Below are 17,890 nucleotides of genomic sequence, written 5' to 3'. Positions count from 1 at the left end.
AGAAGAAAAACATGTGAAAACATTACAACCCTATAGAGATATGCGTGTTAGAAGTACTCAGATCCTACACTTAAAGGGGCCCTATTATGCTCATGTTCAGGTTTATATTGGTATTGTGTGCCTCTACTGTGACATGTTTCCATGCTTGTTGCATGTTCAAAAAGCTCTTTATTTTTCTCCATACCGCATGTTCTGCAGCACCTCTTTCACCCACTGTCTAAAACCAGAGCCCAGGCTGCTCTGATTTGTTAGCTGGCTGGCTCTGTGATTGGTCAATGGCTTAGAGATGCCCTACCACTAAGCCTATTGCGTACAATGTGTTGGTGCGCATTAACGTTTTACATAGTGATGTCATTATGTTACAGAAGTTAGCACAGGAGTTCAATCGAGGAGTGTCGGGCAGAGGGGAGTGTGTGGGAGAGAAACTCCATCTGAAAGAGAGGGCAGGGGGAGTTCTGCGATGCTGGATAACTCCTGACAGTTATATTAATCCTTACCGTGCAATATATACAAAACATGGTGGTAGATTATCCTCTTTTCTTTATGTATCTGAAGCGAATAAAAACGGATACAAATCAATGCACTCGGGGGGTTAATGCAGCACCATGATGGATACAAATCAGACTGCTGTTTCTATGAGAGCTTCTGGGTAATATTACTAGCGCACCACCTACAGTGCAGCAGGCTTATGAAGTGGATGAGTGCTGTTTAGTGGTTTGGCTATCAGTGGACACTCTCACTGGGTCTGTTGTCACCCAAAAGCAGCCGTCTTTCAACACACCTAAAGCTTCTCCCTTTTCTACCACATCACCCACTTTCTCTCGCTTTAGTTCCTTAATCTTTCTCTTTGTGCAATGTACACTCAGGGTTCAAAGCAGACTCACTTTCTGCTCTTGACAACTTGGATCATTTGTCTATTTTAAGCCGTGGTAATAGCAATCTCTGTGGAAGGGCATAGTCTGTCTCTCCCCCTTCTCCTTTCTCTGCCCTTCCTTATTATCTCGCTACCATTCCTTCTTGAAACCTCTTTTCTCTCCACCCTTCCCGATCCCCCTCTCCCCAGGGAGTCTGTGATTCTGCTGAACCTCGAGTCAGAATGTTCCACCGCGTCACACAAACAAACGTCCCCCTCCTGATCAGAGGGGGAGCCGCTCTGTGTAGCAGGGAGGTTGTGAAAGAGACATGGGAAGATTTTAAAGCTAACATTTTAGAAACATGTCTTCTTAAACTTGCAAACGTTTTCTATGTTCATGTAAACACTCGGTGGAATTTCTTTGTATATTAAAGAGGCGGTCAAAAGGGGTTACTTATAGTAACAAAGTCACAGAATTATCGACACTGCAGCTCCCCTCAGCTCAGCAAATGTAGCGTCTTTCATCAACTGTAACGGTACGTCCACACTGCAGCTTTTCAAAAATCTTGAAAATCTTGGAGCTGGGCGTGTCTGAAAGCTTGGGGAATTTTTGCGAGCAACGAGACCAACAACCAATCACATGAATCTCCCGCCCCCGACATACAAAGCAAAAAAACCCCGGGGATTTTATGTGAGCAATATATATATATAAATAAACTCCCCAAACAGGCGAAAACCTACCAGTTTCACCCACTGTCTCTGCCACCTCCCTCCCTCCGGTTTGTATCCCGTTAATAGTTCTGGTCGTAAAGAACCGGGTGATTTGCTACCGTAATTTCTCGTTTGGAATATGAGGAAATGAACTGCGGTCTGGTTCTCCCTGCTTACACGCGGTTTGATTGGCTAGCGCTTCTACTGTCAGATTTGCATAAACGGGATTTGATTGGCTGACGCTTCCAGCTCAGCTTCAAAAGTAGAACATTGCTCAACTTTGAATCCTGGAAATCCTGGAAATCTTCGCTTCGCTCCCCCACAATGCAGTTCGGCGACAAGCGAGGCAAAGTGACGTCATTCCCATTCAAAGTCAATGGGCAGAGAAGCGTTGGAAGCGGTTGAAGATTTGTTTAAAGCTGCAGTGTGGACGTACCGTAAGTGTTCCGTTTGGATTTAGTCCCATTGCTCTCATCACCACTTTTAACGCATTTTGTTTGTGATCTGTCGAGCACCAAATCAGATACACACAATGTAAAAAATCTGATGAACATAGAGGATTTAGCAGCGAAAGAGCCAGAGATTTATCTCAGGAGTTGGTGGAGACTAGAACATAACTAGAGTAAAACAAAGCAATGAAAGTTATTAATGGCTTGCATCGCAAATACAAATGAATGCTATTGTTGCTCTGTATCAGCTGGATGTGTAAATATGTACATTGTTGCTAGCAATTGTGATAATTTGTCAGTGATGTGATGGCAGTTTGTTTCAATGTCTGTGAATGGCCAAAAAATACATAATGAACTATATTTATAACATGTGATCTTAAACAAAACTAATATGTCAGAGTTTAAACTCCTAGTCCAAACCGGAAACTACAGGTGTTGGTGCACAAAATGCACACTATGTTGGGATTAACTTGAGAGAAAATGTTTAGCCAGAAGCTACTAAATTACCAATTGAAATATATTTTTCCAAAAGCCAAAAATCAGACCATGTCCTTTGCAATGTAATACTGTTAGGTAGTGTGGTTTCTGATCCTTCCTGAGCAACTTCTGCTTTCCATGCGTCACTGTTCCACTAAGTGAGTGGCAGAACATAAAAGGTGCTCACCAATTGAGGCCACTGCTACTTATTATATTAATAAAGGCAGTTATTTATTGCAGTAATATAACCATGTGCATGTCATTTATCAAAATGTGAACTCGAAATGTCATTCCTGTCCTAATCTGAAATTCATCATTAAGTGGTTAGACAATGTTTTTTTCTGCATGTTCCTCAAATTCCCTATCCATGTCCTCATTTGCCACTAGTTTAAAAAACTTGTTTTTGTTACTAGCTAACCAATCAGAGCAGACTGGCCTCTGGTTTCAGACAGAGGGTGAAAGAGGTGCTGCAGCACAGGCAGTAGGAGACAAATAAAGAGCTTTTTGAACATTAAAGCATGGAGACATGTCCCAGTAGAGACAACAAATATGAACCTGAAACATGAGCATTACAGTGCCCCTTTTAAGAATGCGGCAATGTTCCATCCTCCCTCACCTGTCTGCAGATGTCCTTCGCCTCCTCTACGAATTTATCAGAGTACTCCTCCTGGTCCTCGCGCACTCTCCTGTCCACCTCCTCCCGCTTGACGCGCTCCTTGCGCTTGCGGAAGGGCGACTGGCCCTGAATCTCTCGAAGATCAGGCAGCCCAGCCCCCACCAGTCGGGGCTGACGGAGTAGCTCTCGTTCTGGATCACCTCGGGAGCTGAGGGAGGGACGAGGAGCGAGAAAAGAGGAGTCAGTTGAGGGGAAATCATCTCAATCCAGTCAAACAAAGACAAAGAAGTAATGGTGGAAGAGATTTGAGTGAGGAGGGGCTTAAAGAATTGACTACAGAAGGAGGAAAAGAGAGCCCTGTTTTTGTAGCTACAGTGCATTGACTCCCAGTATCTTGAAGAATTGATTTGTAAATCCTATTACTGGTTTACAAAGCTCTTAATGGTTTGGCACCCTCGTAGGCATTAAAAAAATTCCTGAAGTCCCGCCAAAAAAACGGTCGAGGCAGCTTTTCTCGAACGGTGGAACACCCTACCAGGGATTATTATAGAGGCATAGTTAGTGGACATTTTTAAAACGACAGCTGAAGAGATATTTTTTTAGATTACCTTTTTATTTGCAACATCCCGCTTTAAATTAGACTTGTAATCATTATTATTCTTATTAATTTGTATTCATTTTAAGAGTTTTTAATATTTTACTGTATTTATTAATGTTGTGACTTATGACTTCCTTGTGCTCCTTAAATTGTTATATTGTGTTTTTATTCTACATACTTTCAAAAGGGTTTCAACATATATTCTGACCTGAATATCTTGTTTTCGGTTTGAATTTGTGATGTGTGGCATGTTGTTAAAGCACTTTGAGCTTCACCAAGTGTATGAAAAGTGCTAGACTAATAAAACTTTACTATTATTATTATTATGATATATATATATATACATTTTTAAAAAGAGTAGCCGAATCTTACCCATGTATCCAACGGTGCCCACTCTCCCTCGTATCGTCTCTCCTTCAGGGATTTGAACAGCAAGGCCCAGGTCTGAAATTCGGATGTGTCCTGAAAATGAATAACCCACCACAGATTAATAATGGAACTGAGATCATGCTAAATGTACATACTAGTATAACATGGACACTACAGAGGAACACATTACATCCTATAATAATAGCCATGGTCTTTATTGGAGTGTGAAAGAAATTCAATAACAAAAGACAGAAATGTAGGAAATGACTGCTTAAGAGGAATGGGCTACATCAAAGGACAAGGAAAACAAAAACATACCACGATCATCCAGAAGGATGTTTTCAGGTTTCAAATCCCTGCGGGTAAAAAATAAAAAGAGAGAACACATTAGGATTTCATTATGTTGTTATCTGTTGTATAAAAATAGAACTTCCATTTGAGGGTGTAACAATAAAATCCTGGATAAATATTTGAATGCTTTATTACTTTGTTAACATTTCATTGTCTTTTATTGCCTGTGTGCTATTACACTTATCTCTCATGTGGATTCATAGATGTCTTGTGCACACATATATCTTTATATGCTTCATTTGCTTTCATGCGTACTATTGTACCCAGCTATTTTCAACATTGTTTGAACAGAATATCCTGTCATCCCAAAAACCTATTTGCATGTTCTTTCAGAGCATTTTTTAATTAACTTGCCTCAATTTTATTTGACTTTATTTGAACCATCTTTTAAGCTTGATTTATCCAACTTATTCCAAAGTGCAATAAAAACATTTTTTTTTATTAAAATAGCTATAAGAAATGAAAAACTAGGACACTCTACTAACCAATGCCAAGCTCAACTTCAATGCCAACTGTGAAGTTTACAGTAACACATGCAGAGATGAAGGAACACGGTGTGTTTATATGACTCTGTGGGCCATGTGTATGTGGGTGCATGTGTCCACTGAGAACATCAGTGTTTATGTTAGCACTACTCTGAGGGCTCCACTGAGTGGGACAGGTGCATGACACCTAAATGAAATCAGCACTCTCATAACATTAATCCAGGGACATTCATCATCCAAGACTTTCCATTTGTTTATCTTACACGACTGCAAGAACTCTTTCGGAATATATCTCTTCATAACACCAGAGCTAAGACCAGTATTCAGTGTTTTTGACCTTAAGTTCATTGTTGTCAGTCGTCTTTGGGTTAAAGGGGTATTCCACTAATGTACTACTGCACTTCCATAAAGTTTGGGAGAAACAGATTGAAAAAAGGACAGTCAAGCTTTAGTTCATACATTTCCCATGATGCAACCGAGTAGCGCCTTTTATTAGACGCTTACTGTCGTACGTAAAGACTCATTTTTAATAATATTTTTACTGCATTTGAATTTAACATTAACCTCATTGTATTTGAATTTAAAAAACGTCAATAATTTGCACACTAATATAATTCATATAGTATCCACTGTTTATACAAGTAGGTGTGATGTTAAGTGTATTATAATTTATAACTTATAAGTGTATTATACCTTGTTTGTTATATTTGCTTTTCGTGTATTTTTCTCCCAATTTTTTATTTATTTTATTTTTAACTCATGTGCAATGCAAAATAATTTTGATGAAAGTTGATCAAATTAAATGTGTACTGTATATAAAAGGAATATTTGTATGTTTTCATATTTTAAATACGTTTAAGGTTATTTGGGTTATTTAGATATTGATATTTGTTGTGGGGTGTATAGTGTCCCTCTCTGACGCCCCTGGGGATATTCATTTCATAAGGGGGAAAGACTAGTTATTCTACACATATTGTTTTTATGTAATTATCATTTAAAGACTTATTAAGAGTTTTTTGAGATCATCTGATTTAATCACTATGACATCATCTGGGTTGTTCCTTATACTTTAGAAAGATCCCATAGGAGTCACAAACCACATCATTTGTATTTACTGGTTGGTAGGGCTTCTCATGACAAGTCAACTGAACTTCCTGTTACAAGTCAGTGCAGTGCCAGGAAATGTAACCACTTGTAATTGCTCATTCTCTTGTACAACAGTTCTTCTGGGGCTGTAAACCACCCAACATCCTCCTCAGGGGCAGAGATCCTCAAAATACTCCTGAATATTGTTCCTAAAGCCTCAGGGTCTACTGCTTTCCTGATTGAAGCGATAGAGTGGTGCAGTGATGACGTAGGCCGCAAGGTCAATTCCATCGACTTAAAGCTATGGGATTTTCCAATACATTTCGGAATAATTCAGAAAATAAGAAGACATTAAAACTTCGGACATTCACATGTGGTGTAATAACTGACCAGAAGTGGTAAAGTGCCAACTCATTTCTGAGTTGTAGGACTCACTCCTGCACCACTCTATAGTATTATAAAAATATGTCTATGTTCATATTTTTGTTGACTTGATTTGCTAACCTGTAGACTATCCTCTCACGGTGCAGGTCCTCAAGGCCACAGCAGATCTCAGCAGCGTAAAAGATGGCCCTCTGTTCGTCGAAGCCCGAGTTGCCCATGTTGTAGATGTGGAACTTTAGGTCGCCGCCATTCATTATGGTCAACACCAGGCACAGCGCATCCTTGGTCTCATACGCATATGCTAGACTAACCTGGAGAGGGAGGCACATTTTGGGGAGGAAGTAGCAACGAAGGAAGGTAAGGGACCAGTCAAAGGGAAAGTGTAGAATAGGGCAGAGAAAAGGGGGGAAGAGGAGGAGAAGACGTGAGAGGCAGTAGCTAGAGGAACAGTTTTACTTCAAATAATCATCCATTATCCCAGGAGGAATGTACACAAAGAACCCTAACCATAGCTCCAAGGAAAACCAGAAGCTTTTTCTCCCTTTCTTACTCGTGTCCTTTCCCTCTTAGCCCATCATTTATCTCTCTTCTCTCCCTTCATTCCCACCAGCCTCCCCTTTTCGCCTCTCCCATCCTCCCCTGTGGGTCAGTGACACCAAGGGTACAGTGTGTGTGCATGCTCTGTTCTGTTCAAGCAGGATGTTGCTGCCATCGGGAGGAATCCCATCTGCTCCGGACTACGCAGTCAGAGACGGACGATGAGAGGGGATAGGAAAAAGTTATCATGGGCCGAATGGACAATATGTTCAAAAATATACAAATTGTACTTAACCAAAACACACAAATGTGAACTACAAGCCAAGGCAAAAAGTCTAACGCACCCTCCCGAAAGTCATATTTATACATTATGCATGGACACAATGTATCGAACATGGCTCCTCCACACCGACATATCCACAAAAAGCCTCCCAATGCTAAAAGAAGCTTCAATAATTTCCAATCTCGCAATGCCTGACATGTATGCTAACGCGATGAAAACCAAAGGCTTACTGGAAAGGTTTCTCCCAAAAAGAGTTGAATTAAAACATCAGACATTGTTGTGTAGGAACTATTTTACCATATTGGCACCATTTTCACAACATTTCAAATGATAGCCGGAGGAATCAGTGTCAGAGCGCTACCTGCCGAAGACTTTAGAACAAGGTCACCCTGCCCTGCATCCACACACACACACACACACACACACACACACACACACCACACACACACACACCACACACAAAACACACACCACACACACACACACACACACACACACACACACACACACACACACACAACACACACACACACACACACACACACACACACACACACACACACACACACACCACACACACACACACACACACACACACACACACACACACACACACACACACACACACACACACACACACACACACACACACACACACACACACACACACAGAATATGTGAATGGGTGTTTAGATAAAACCTACAGAAAGCTAGCAGTATGTATTGTCTAATAGTGTGATGCGCTGATCAAAAAAAGGTAAAGGGGAATAAAGAAAGGGAGAGAAATTATGGGTGTGAGAGGGAGGGAGGGAGGGAGAGAGAGAAAAAGACAGAAACAGAAAGAGAGAGAGAGAAATGAGGGGTTTGAGAGAGCACTTGACTCTTCTCCTTGCTACTGCTGTTTGGTCAGTGTTGCTAGGCAACAGAGCTGCTCTCGTAGGTAGAGAGGCACATGAAGAGTCATCAGTTCTGCCTGCAGCACAGAGAAACACACACATACCCAAGCGCGCACACACAGACAATCATGTGCCAATCCCAGATGACAAGAGCTGCAAGTCTGAGGTCCTGTATCAAGCCCACTCCAGCCTTTTTGTGTGTGTGTGTGTGTGTGTGTGTGTGTGTGTGTGTGTGTGTGTGTGTGCCCATACACATGCTTCTACCATGAGTCACTTAAAACAAGGACACGCAACATAGCTCATGCTACATTAGAAACAGACTAATCCGAAACGTAGTACAACTCAAACACGACCGTTAGCTTCAGATGGAGAGGCAGCTTACTGTACCATATATCAATATCTCTGAGCTGTACAATTAAACAGTAGAACAGCATGTTCTACAGTATGTACACATATACAAAGTATACACGCGGACCCACAGACCAGAAATGATCATGCTCATCCCTCTAGCCGTTCCGCGCCATGCTCTAAGAATCTTAATCGAGCTGTAATTTTCTGGTCTTCGGAACAATCATTTTTTTTCTAGAGGAACACAACCCCGAGCCAAAGCTATGTTTTTCCCCCTGCCGGAGCACCTTTTTGTGCGTACTTTAGGACGGAATGGAAAGAGAAGCACACGTTAATAGTTTTCCAGCTCCTGATGTCAATGGTTAGTCAAGCAGGATTCAAATTCAGGCATTTTCATATACAACGTGTTGATGGCAGGATAAAAACAGACAAATATCACAGGCACACAGTGGGAGGAGTGAAGGTGGCCAATGGTTTAGAGTTTGTAAACTTCTTATTTGTATTTTATTTAAGAAATAAGAGCTAATAAAGTCCATCTTTCTTGTATCAGGTTTATTTTAAGCACTGTCATCATATAAATCAAATGAGAATAACTTATTAATGCATTTCAATTTTTGTTTTGATTCACTACCACACTGCATTTAAATGTTAATTGAACACTGCAACTACTATGTATGCGTACACGGTTATTATAATTTATTCTATATATTCTATATTAGTCTATTGATATATATCTTATTACTGCTGTATATGTATATATTTTTTATTTATTTATATATTAATAACCGTTTATTTTTATAGTTAGCTATCAAGTTATTAATTTTTGTTTATTGATATATATATTATTACTGCTGATATGTACATATTTTAAGATATATCTCAATTTATTTATTTATTCTTTTTAGTTTTAATATCAGTACTGTTCGTTATCTTAATTTGTTTCCATTTTTTGTATGTTATATATCGACAGTGCCGCTATCTCCTTCAGGAGTCCTGAGCTGTTCCTATTATGTATTAGCTCACACGTCATGTAAATGCACTTCAATTGTACATTTCTGCAGTTCAGTTCTCTGCTGCAGAATGGAAGAAAGGAAAAAGCTAGGTGACTCCCTGAAAAAAACGTTTAGGCTTGGCATTACAGCGACAGCCAAAAACCACCTCTTACTCATGACTATGGCTCGATTTATAACAAATCCCCCATAGGAAAAACAGCCAAGAGCTTTGCCCCCATTAAGAGCTCCAGGCCTGGTGGTACAGAGAGATTTGTCTTCTTTGGATGGCACACCAACTTTGAGCTGGAAACGCTACTACTTTCTTCTTCATGCTGTTGTTCTTTAGGGAAACATAAACTGTGGCGCAAACTTCAATGCAGTCCTTAGAAATGATTGAAGCCGCCTCGACGATCACAACGCACCTACGGGTTTTTGTACAAGTTGTTTAGTTTGGTTTATTTCCTGATTATCAGAGCTGCAATGCTTTGATAAAGTTATTTGGGAATGGTTGTTCCTTAAATTCTTCCTTTATTTTGAAGCTGAGTTTTTACACATTGTTTTTTTATTCGTTTTTTTATTCTAAATCATGTTCAATTATTGATTTGGTCTCAAATTAACTTAAGTTGTAAGGGCTTCAGGAAGAACTGTGACTCTAGAGGGTCAATGCAAGGAGGGTTAATGAGGTAGATATCCATATTGTGTCCCTGGTTTAGAATAGAGTGACTTCCATAAGTGTTTTCAGGCTATTACTTTAAATCAGACAGTTAACTAAAATATCGTCCCTGACATTACGACACACACCCGTCACAAAAGTACCTACATTTAAAATTATGAAATCGGTAAAAGTCAATTAAAATATTGTATGTTAATAATTCACTGGTCATTTGTACATCTGCTCTCATATCCACATATTTATATATTGTATACTTTCTACCATACATGTAATTTAATCTGACATTCTTTCTTTTTTTATTCCACGGTTTTTTTTCTGCAACCTACTTGAACCATTTGTCTACTGCACTATTTTATATATTTTACTTTTATGTTAGGTACAACGCATTTTGCTTTGTTGGAGGAGACATATTTCAATCACCCACCAGTGCATCAAAAACATATTAATCAGTTTTTTTTAAACATATGGCAGCAAAACATTTCAATTCAAATACAGGATACATTCACAGATGAATTAGGGTTGCCACTATGCTCCAAATGAAATCTAATAAGGCATGTTTGCGCAGGTAGAATAAATAAATTGCTATGGCTTTTAATGTAAGCTGTTTACCTGGACTTGTCTGCCTTTTATGCAAATTCCTGCTAGCCGTCCCTGGCAACTTCTTTGGTTACAATTGTTTTTAGTTTTATCCCATCCCGTTTCTTTCCTTAAGCTCGTTCCACCTGGCGTGGACGTCTTTAAACAAACAGAGCTGGAGTCCCAGAGACAGCCTTTAACAGCTGATCAACAGCCTTTGTAAACACGCCTTTCAATTTCATTTGCAGGATCCTGGAGCCTTAACAAACAACAATGCCCTCACAGACACGTAATCACAAACACACACTCACAAACACACAGACAGACAGACAGACAAAAACAGGTACAATTCTGTTGAAAAGGTTGAATAAGAAAAAGGTAGTACTTACTACAAAACTACTGTTAACTTTTTCTAAAATGCGTTTTTCGTTTAGTGCCATTGCTTCACCTTTTCTTTTCTTCACTCGTTTCTTTTCCAGCTTTTTACAGGCGTACATCTTACCGGTGGCACGTACTTGGCAGGCACAAACCTGGAAAACAGGCAGCGAGGAAACTCCATCACACACAAATTATTTTTATTAAAAAAACGGGGGAAAAAAATAATGGAAGTTAATATGTCAGACTACATATTTCTCCACCCAGCATCACAGGAGTGGAGACATTAACAGTGCTGCGTTAACTAACTGTTAATGTTCCTTGTAGTAACTTAAATCATTAAAGGTGCCCTATTGTGCTTTTTTCCCCTGTAGTGCGTTATGTAGGTTTTTGCGCATGTAAATGGTCTGCAAAGGCTAAAATCTAAAAGGTTCCCTCCTGAGTTTCTCTCCCACACACTCTGAAACACCTCCACTGGACTCCTTTGTTTATTTCTGTAGCAAAATGACATCACTATGTAACACTCAAGCTTGTATTAGCTAGTGATCCGACACATTGTTGGTGATTGGCTAAGCAGCGTGACATCTCTAAGCAACTGACCAATCACAACAGAGCTGGCCAGCTAACCAATCAGAGCAGACTGGGCTCTGGTTTCAGACAGAGGGTGAAAAGAGGTGCTGCAGCACAGGCAGTATGAGAAAGACCTAAAGCATGTAGACATGTCACAATAGAGACACAACATACAAAGTTATCACTTGTGAATTCATTGACACTCACCTCGCCAAATCCACCTTTTCCTAGTACTCTGTAATGTCTGAAGGTATTTTTGGTTACTGGTTGCCTGCAGGGATGGAAAGAAAAAGAAAAGGAGACGAAAAGAGACGTAAAATAACAGATAGGTTACGTCATTCTCTCAGACCATGTGATGTCGCAGACAGAGTAATGCTCTAATACATTATTAATCCACCCTGATGGCTGTGGGTCCCACCCTGCTACAGTTACCCAGCCATTATGTAAAGCATCATCAATTATTTACCCCTCGCACTGAAAAAACAGTGATTGGCTAAACCACCTTTGTGTTTTAGTGTGAGCATCTTTCCTGCAACTACTCTCTATAAAACTACAGACTGTAATCTTAGTTTGCTATTATCTTTTATTACATTCATTCATCATTTACTTGATTGTCTGTAGTTTTCCCTCTAATGATCCCTTCAAATTAAAAGTTTGAATGTGTTCTCTGGTTTGCAAACACAGAACTGGACAGCACCCTTTTACAGGGAATTTCTGTATGTGTGTGAGATCACAGGCGTAATGTAATATAAGAATGGTTTGCATGTGTGCTTTACAGGGCGTGTAATCTGCAGTGACAACCCACCTCTCCAACCATTTCCACTGCAGGAAGCGAGAGAAGTACATGGACTCGTGGTAGGAGGAAAACGGAGCTCCACTCAGATAATCACGAACTATTCTGTAGGGGAGGGGGAGAGAAAATCATTTAATAACAAGGAAAAATATAGATATACATGTCATCAGAAAAAAATTAAAAAACGCAAGCACATGTACAATTTCTGTCCAGATGAACAGACATCTGTCCAGATGAACAGACATCTGGCCTGCGTTCCTTTACCATGACTACAAACACACGCATAATCCACCCTCTGAATCTTAATTGTGCTTGTGTTTATCTGTTGGTTTTTGTGTGTTCAGACATCACTGGCAGTGATAAGGGTCAAAGCCATTGTCAGTGGAACGAGGTCAGAAATATAAAATGTGTTTGAACAGGGACATTCCACTGGTCCATACCGGGAAAAGGGATTTATAGGAAACTGGTTTTCAAAGAGCAAAAAGGTTGAGCTGGGCGTTTAAGCAATTATTTCGCTGTGGCAAAACGGTGGTACTACGTCATTTTGTAAATGAACTTGCCAGGACAAACACTTGAATAGCGCTTGTTTAAATTATTCCTACAGGTCCTACAAGTTGTAAATCTATTCAGTTGACTGCAAAAACACATGCTCTTTGTGTCCAATGGATGCTGTAGACCACCGGAATATCCAGAGAAGATCCAGAGAAGATCCAGGGAAGATCAAGAGAAGATCCAGAGAAGATCAAGAGAAGATCCAGAGAAGATCCAGGGAAGATCAAGAGAATATCAAGAGAAGATCCAGAGAAGATCCAGAGAAGATCCAGGGAAGATCCAGAGAAGATCAAGAGAATATCAAGAGAAGATCCAGGGAAGATCCAGAGAAGATCCAGGGAAGATCAAGAGAAGATCCAGAGAAGATCAAGAGAAGATCCAGAGAAGATCCAGGGAAGATCAAGAGAATATCAAGAGAAGATCCAGAGAAGATCCAGAGAAGATCCAGGGAAGATCCAGAGAAGATCAAGAGAATATCAAGAGAAAGATCCAGGGAAGATCCAGAGAAGATCAAGAGAAGATCCAGAGAAGATCCAGAGAAGATCCAGGGAAGATCAAGAGAAGATCCAGAGAAGATCAAGAGAAGATCCAGAGAAGATCCAGAGAAGATCCAGGGAAGATCAAGAGAATATCAAGAGAAGATCCAGAGAAGATCCAGGGAAGATCAAGAGAATATCAAGAGAAGATCCAGGGAAGATCCAGGGAAGATCAAGAGAATATCAAGAGAAGATCCAGGGAAGATCCAGGGAAGATCAAGAGAATATCAAGAGAAGATCCAGAGAAGATCCAGAGAAGATATGGGTATTTGTGTTCTTGAGAGTCAAGCCATTTTGGCCTCATGCTCCACAGAGCGACTTTCACAGGAAGAAACATGGCCTGGCCTCTAACGCTGTATCCGTTTCTCTTTATACACCCATGGCAACATCTAATGTTACTTTACCTCACACCCGTGAATGTGAGTCTGCATGAACTTATGCCATTGTCATTTATTCAAACGTAATCACCACTAAAAATGTAAGTTAACAGAGATAAAAACTAAGTTCTTTGAGGAAAGCATGGGTCATGAAAGGTCACAGCCTCATCATCACTCCACTGAGAGCTGTAAGGACTCTTTGACCTGACCCTGCTAGCCTTTAATATTAGGTGCTGTTTACACGAGAACGCAAACGGTTGTATCCGCTACTTTTCTCTTTCGTATAGCCCGTTCGTTCACACGAGGCCGTAACTGAAACACGGAAACGGCCCCCGCAAACGATAACAGGTCCCAAGGTGGATAGATCTGCAAACGGAACGCTCTGGAGGGCCAAACGGCTCTGTGTGTACGCCCTATACGATCAGTTCCTGATAACGATGAAGCCATAGCCCCACCTCTCCCCACCTCTGCTGCTCACTGCTGAAGCATGGTTAGTAGCTACTGTCAGTAGCTACTGACCATGCTACAGATGTTAGTGCAAAATCTACAGCTCCTCTACCACAACCATCAGCAACAAGTGGACATGGAGAATTACATGAACTACATGTTGCTAAATCCACCACGGGGCATAAACAGAAGGGCAACCATGGCAACCATGCTCGGGGTCTTCTTCGCTACTTTTGGTATATTTTGTGGCGAAAGTACAGCGCCACTTACAGGCCCGGCATATGTACTACAGCGTCTCCAGCGCTCCCGAGCGGTCTCATGTGAACGGAATACCTTTTTGATATCTTATTTGGTTAGTTTGCATTTGCAAATGGGGTCTTAGTGTCCCTTTTTTCTCTGCTTTGAATACACATGTTGTTTGACTTAAAACACCATGTCCTATTTGACACAGTTGTACAAAACAGAGATGAACTGAACTGTATGAAAGATCTTCACAGTAACTTAAATGGTTTCTGTCCTCGCTGTTGATGGATAACTTTCTTCTCAGTCAACACGTTTTCAAGGTAAAATGAATGACTTTCTGTTTTTATCAAATCACTGTGTACAAGAAAATCCAATTAGATTCCCAGATATATCTTTTTTTTGCATGCACCATAACTTGCTAAATGCAAAACTACTTCAACATATTTCAACATGGTTAAACTGTTGTTTCAAAAATAACAAATGTTTTCGTCATTTCAAAATCTTGGTTTGCTAAACAGTAAATTAAGAAACAGTAAATATGACATGTAAAAATGAAGATAAATAACTGTGAAAACAATAACCATATCAAAATGTGTTGTAAGAAACAATTTTTATAAATATCATTTACAAAACGGTAAAAAAGGAAAGGCAAAAGTCATACATTCACATGTTTATTATTTTTTTTATTTAACAGTTTTGTCCTAATGAATCTTAATCTTGATCATTTATTTGTGTCTATATATGGGTGACAATTTCATATAATGGTACTGGATTAAAGAAAATCTAATTGATGCATCCCTTTTAAAAAGAGCTGTTTAGGAATCTTAACGAACTGTCCAGTTGTAATTTCAGAATAAAAGCAGGCTAATTTGATTTTAAAGAACATCTAGTTAAAAGGCAATTCAAAGTATCTGGAATTATAATTTCCAACTGAAATGAATATTATTATTAGTTTGAGGTTTGTTCACGAAAAAAAAAAAAAGAAGTAATCTTTATTGTTGATATAATCATGGATTGGTAAACGTATCTTTTATTGTTTATATGTATGAATCATATATTAATCTGTCATTACTTAAGTATGTTTGTTAAGCTTATATGGGACAATGTGTTTTTCATTCGTTCCCTTAAGAGACAGTTACTGTAGTGTGCAAAAAAACAACTTTGAAAGTTACAGCAGATATTTGGCCTTGGCCTCACAAAAGTTGAAGAGATGCTCATATTTTGCGGCACAGAGATTTTCCTTGACCGAATTTTGAAATGACTTCATCACTATGGAGGAAGAGGAAAGCTGCCTGTGGTTAACAACAGCGCTGGTGGGGTGGCTGTTCTTGGCAAAAAGAAACGCTGGAGAGTGGAGAGTTTCCACAAGGGGAGCACACTGTGCCGTGTAAACGCAAACTGAATTATGTCATCATGGGACCCAGTGGCTTTGTACACGACATTCAATCTATCCGGAGTAGATGTAGAATTTCCGAAGGAGTAGTTTCAGATTGTATCTCCTCTGCTGCTCCTGAGCTCACATGGGTTTGTACTGAAAGCATGAACATCAAAGCTCAGTTAAAATTGATTAAAAAGAAAGATGTCTGACCTGTACCATAACATGTTTTCAATTCCAAATCTTAAATCTGTCTAAAATCTCAACCCACGGCCTAAATAACTAAAAGGTCCTCAGACCTCAGCTTCTCATCAATGTTCACTTATCATGCCGACAGGCTCAGAGTTACGAGACAAAAAGCGGCCCCGGACACTAAAAGAAAGGGGCTCCAGAAAATCAGGAGACAAGCAGTGCCTGGCTTGGAGTCCAGCCTCAGACAGACACCACTGGGAGTATAAATAAACACAGCTACAATATGTCTTTTGTTAGTCCAAGGGAGCAGGGAGAGGAAAAGAAAAAAAGGAGCAAAATCAGGAAATGGACCTTCGTCAAGATCGGACAATTCGCGTAACAACAAGATGCCCTGACGTACTGAAGGGCCGCGCTTTACTCTTGGTTATGACATAACCGTATGTTCCACTGCAGCAGAAGAATGTGAGTGAGCTAATACGTTTCTGCTAATGGGTGTGTGGCCAAAAAGTCACATTTCCACGTGCAGCACCATGCTTTCCTTTAGGCAGAGGGGAAAAAAAGCCCCCGGCCAGAATTACATATAGGAACAAGAACATTTTAGGAAATTAAAATTCCACATCGGAGTACAACTACTAATGATAGTGGAAGAAGTGATGACCAAACTTGAACAGGAATCCCATTCAAAAACATCTTAACTGCTGCTTTCAGTAACACAAACACTCAACTCTCCTCAACGCTTTCTTTCCATTTCTCTGCTCATTTTCCAAATTTCACCTATTTACTCTGCTTTCATTGCTCCCTGTGGGTCTTTCTAATTCGGCCCCTCGTGCTGGGCTTTCTGCCGGGCATATCACTTTTCTCTCTGCTCAGTTTTCAATTCGAAGTTTGAATTGACTTCCGAGAACTGTCTCTTTCTCACGCCATTTCTCTGCCGTCCCCAGTGCCCTGTAGATTACTCAGAGGTGTTCAAATAGATGCAAAGGGGAAGGGAAAAAAGGGGTAAACAGACCATGACCTAAGATGGAAAAGAGAGAAGGCAGGTGTGTTGTGTTCATCTGAACCTCAAACTGATGTTCCCAGATTGAGCCACACACAAGCCACATTGGGGAACAAATTAATCAAATAAAGAAAATTGAAATATATATCCTTCACTATCAGCCTGGAAAGCTTGTGAACATAGAGGGTTATTGATTTTAGAAATCCAGCAGCCCTCTTCATGTGTTTTGCCAGAACAGGAGAGCAGGCTGAGAACATGACTGAGTGTTTTCCCAACCGTGTTTCCCACTTCTCCTAAACTCCTTCTAGCAGATTCCAGTATTCCCCGGGGGAGCTCGAGTGAATCAGAGGCAGCATTTCCAACCCGAGTCTGTCTGCCTGTGTGGCTCAAAGTTGGGAGGAATGAGGAAACAGTGGTCTGTTTTTTCTCAAAACGTTTGATGAGGCGTGGATTGTACTTATATTGATGTGATACATGCATTCATATTTTTGTAGATGGTTTGCTGACTAAAATAAATATGTTGTATGGCTGAAGACCTCAGTCATTTTCTACCTAGTCAATGCCAGTTTATTTACACAATCCAGCATCATTTTGCTGTATTTTTTTCTATGAGAAAATGTATTGCGTTACCAGAATTATGAATCTCTCGACAATCTTCTATATTACTCAGATCAACTTTTATTAAACTTGGAAAGGCAACAACAACCAATGACATCCAAGCTGAAGTTCAACAAACCAATAAGCAAACA

General features: G+C 40.0%; 1 protein-coding gene across 1 annotated transcript in view; it reads right to left on the bottom strand.

The window, feature by feature from the left end:
- Positions 1-17,890, bottom strand: part of LOC117537309 (G protein-coupled receptor kinase 6-like) — a 54,899-nt gene that overhangs the window by 7,199 nt on the left and 29,810 nt on the right. The window contains 8 exon segments of the mRNA XM_034202493.1: positions 3,107-3,240; positions 3,243-3,314; positions 4,077-4,166; positions 4,392-4,429; positions 6,500-6,690; positions 11,074-11,214; positions 11,837-11,900; positions 12,435-12,527. Coding sequence (XP_034058384.1) covers positions 3,107-3,240; positions 3,243-3,314; positions 4,077-4,166; positions 4,392-4,429; positions 6,500-6,690; positions 11,074-11,214; positions 11,837-11,900; positions 12,435-12,527 — 823 coding nt within the window.

This window comes from Gymnodraco acuticeps, unplaced genomic scaffold (genome assembly GCF_902827175.1).
Source record: "Gymnodraco acuticeps unplaced genomic scaffold, fGymAcu1.1, whole genome shotgun sequence".
Lineage (NCBI taxonomy): Eukaryota > Metazoa > Chordata > Actinopteri > Perciformes > Bathydraconidae > Gymnodraco > Gymnodraco acuticeps.
Note: the sequence above shows the minus strand (reverse complement) of the source record. Positions and strands in the feature narration are given on the sequence as shown.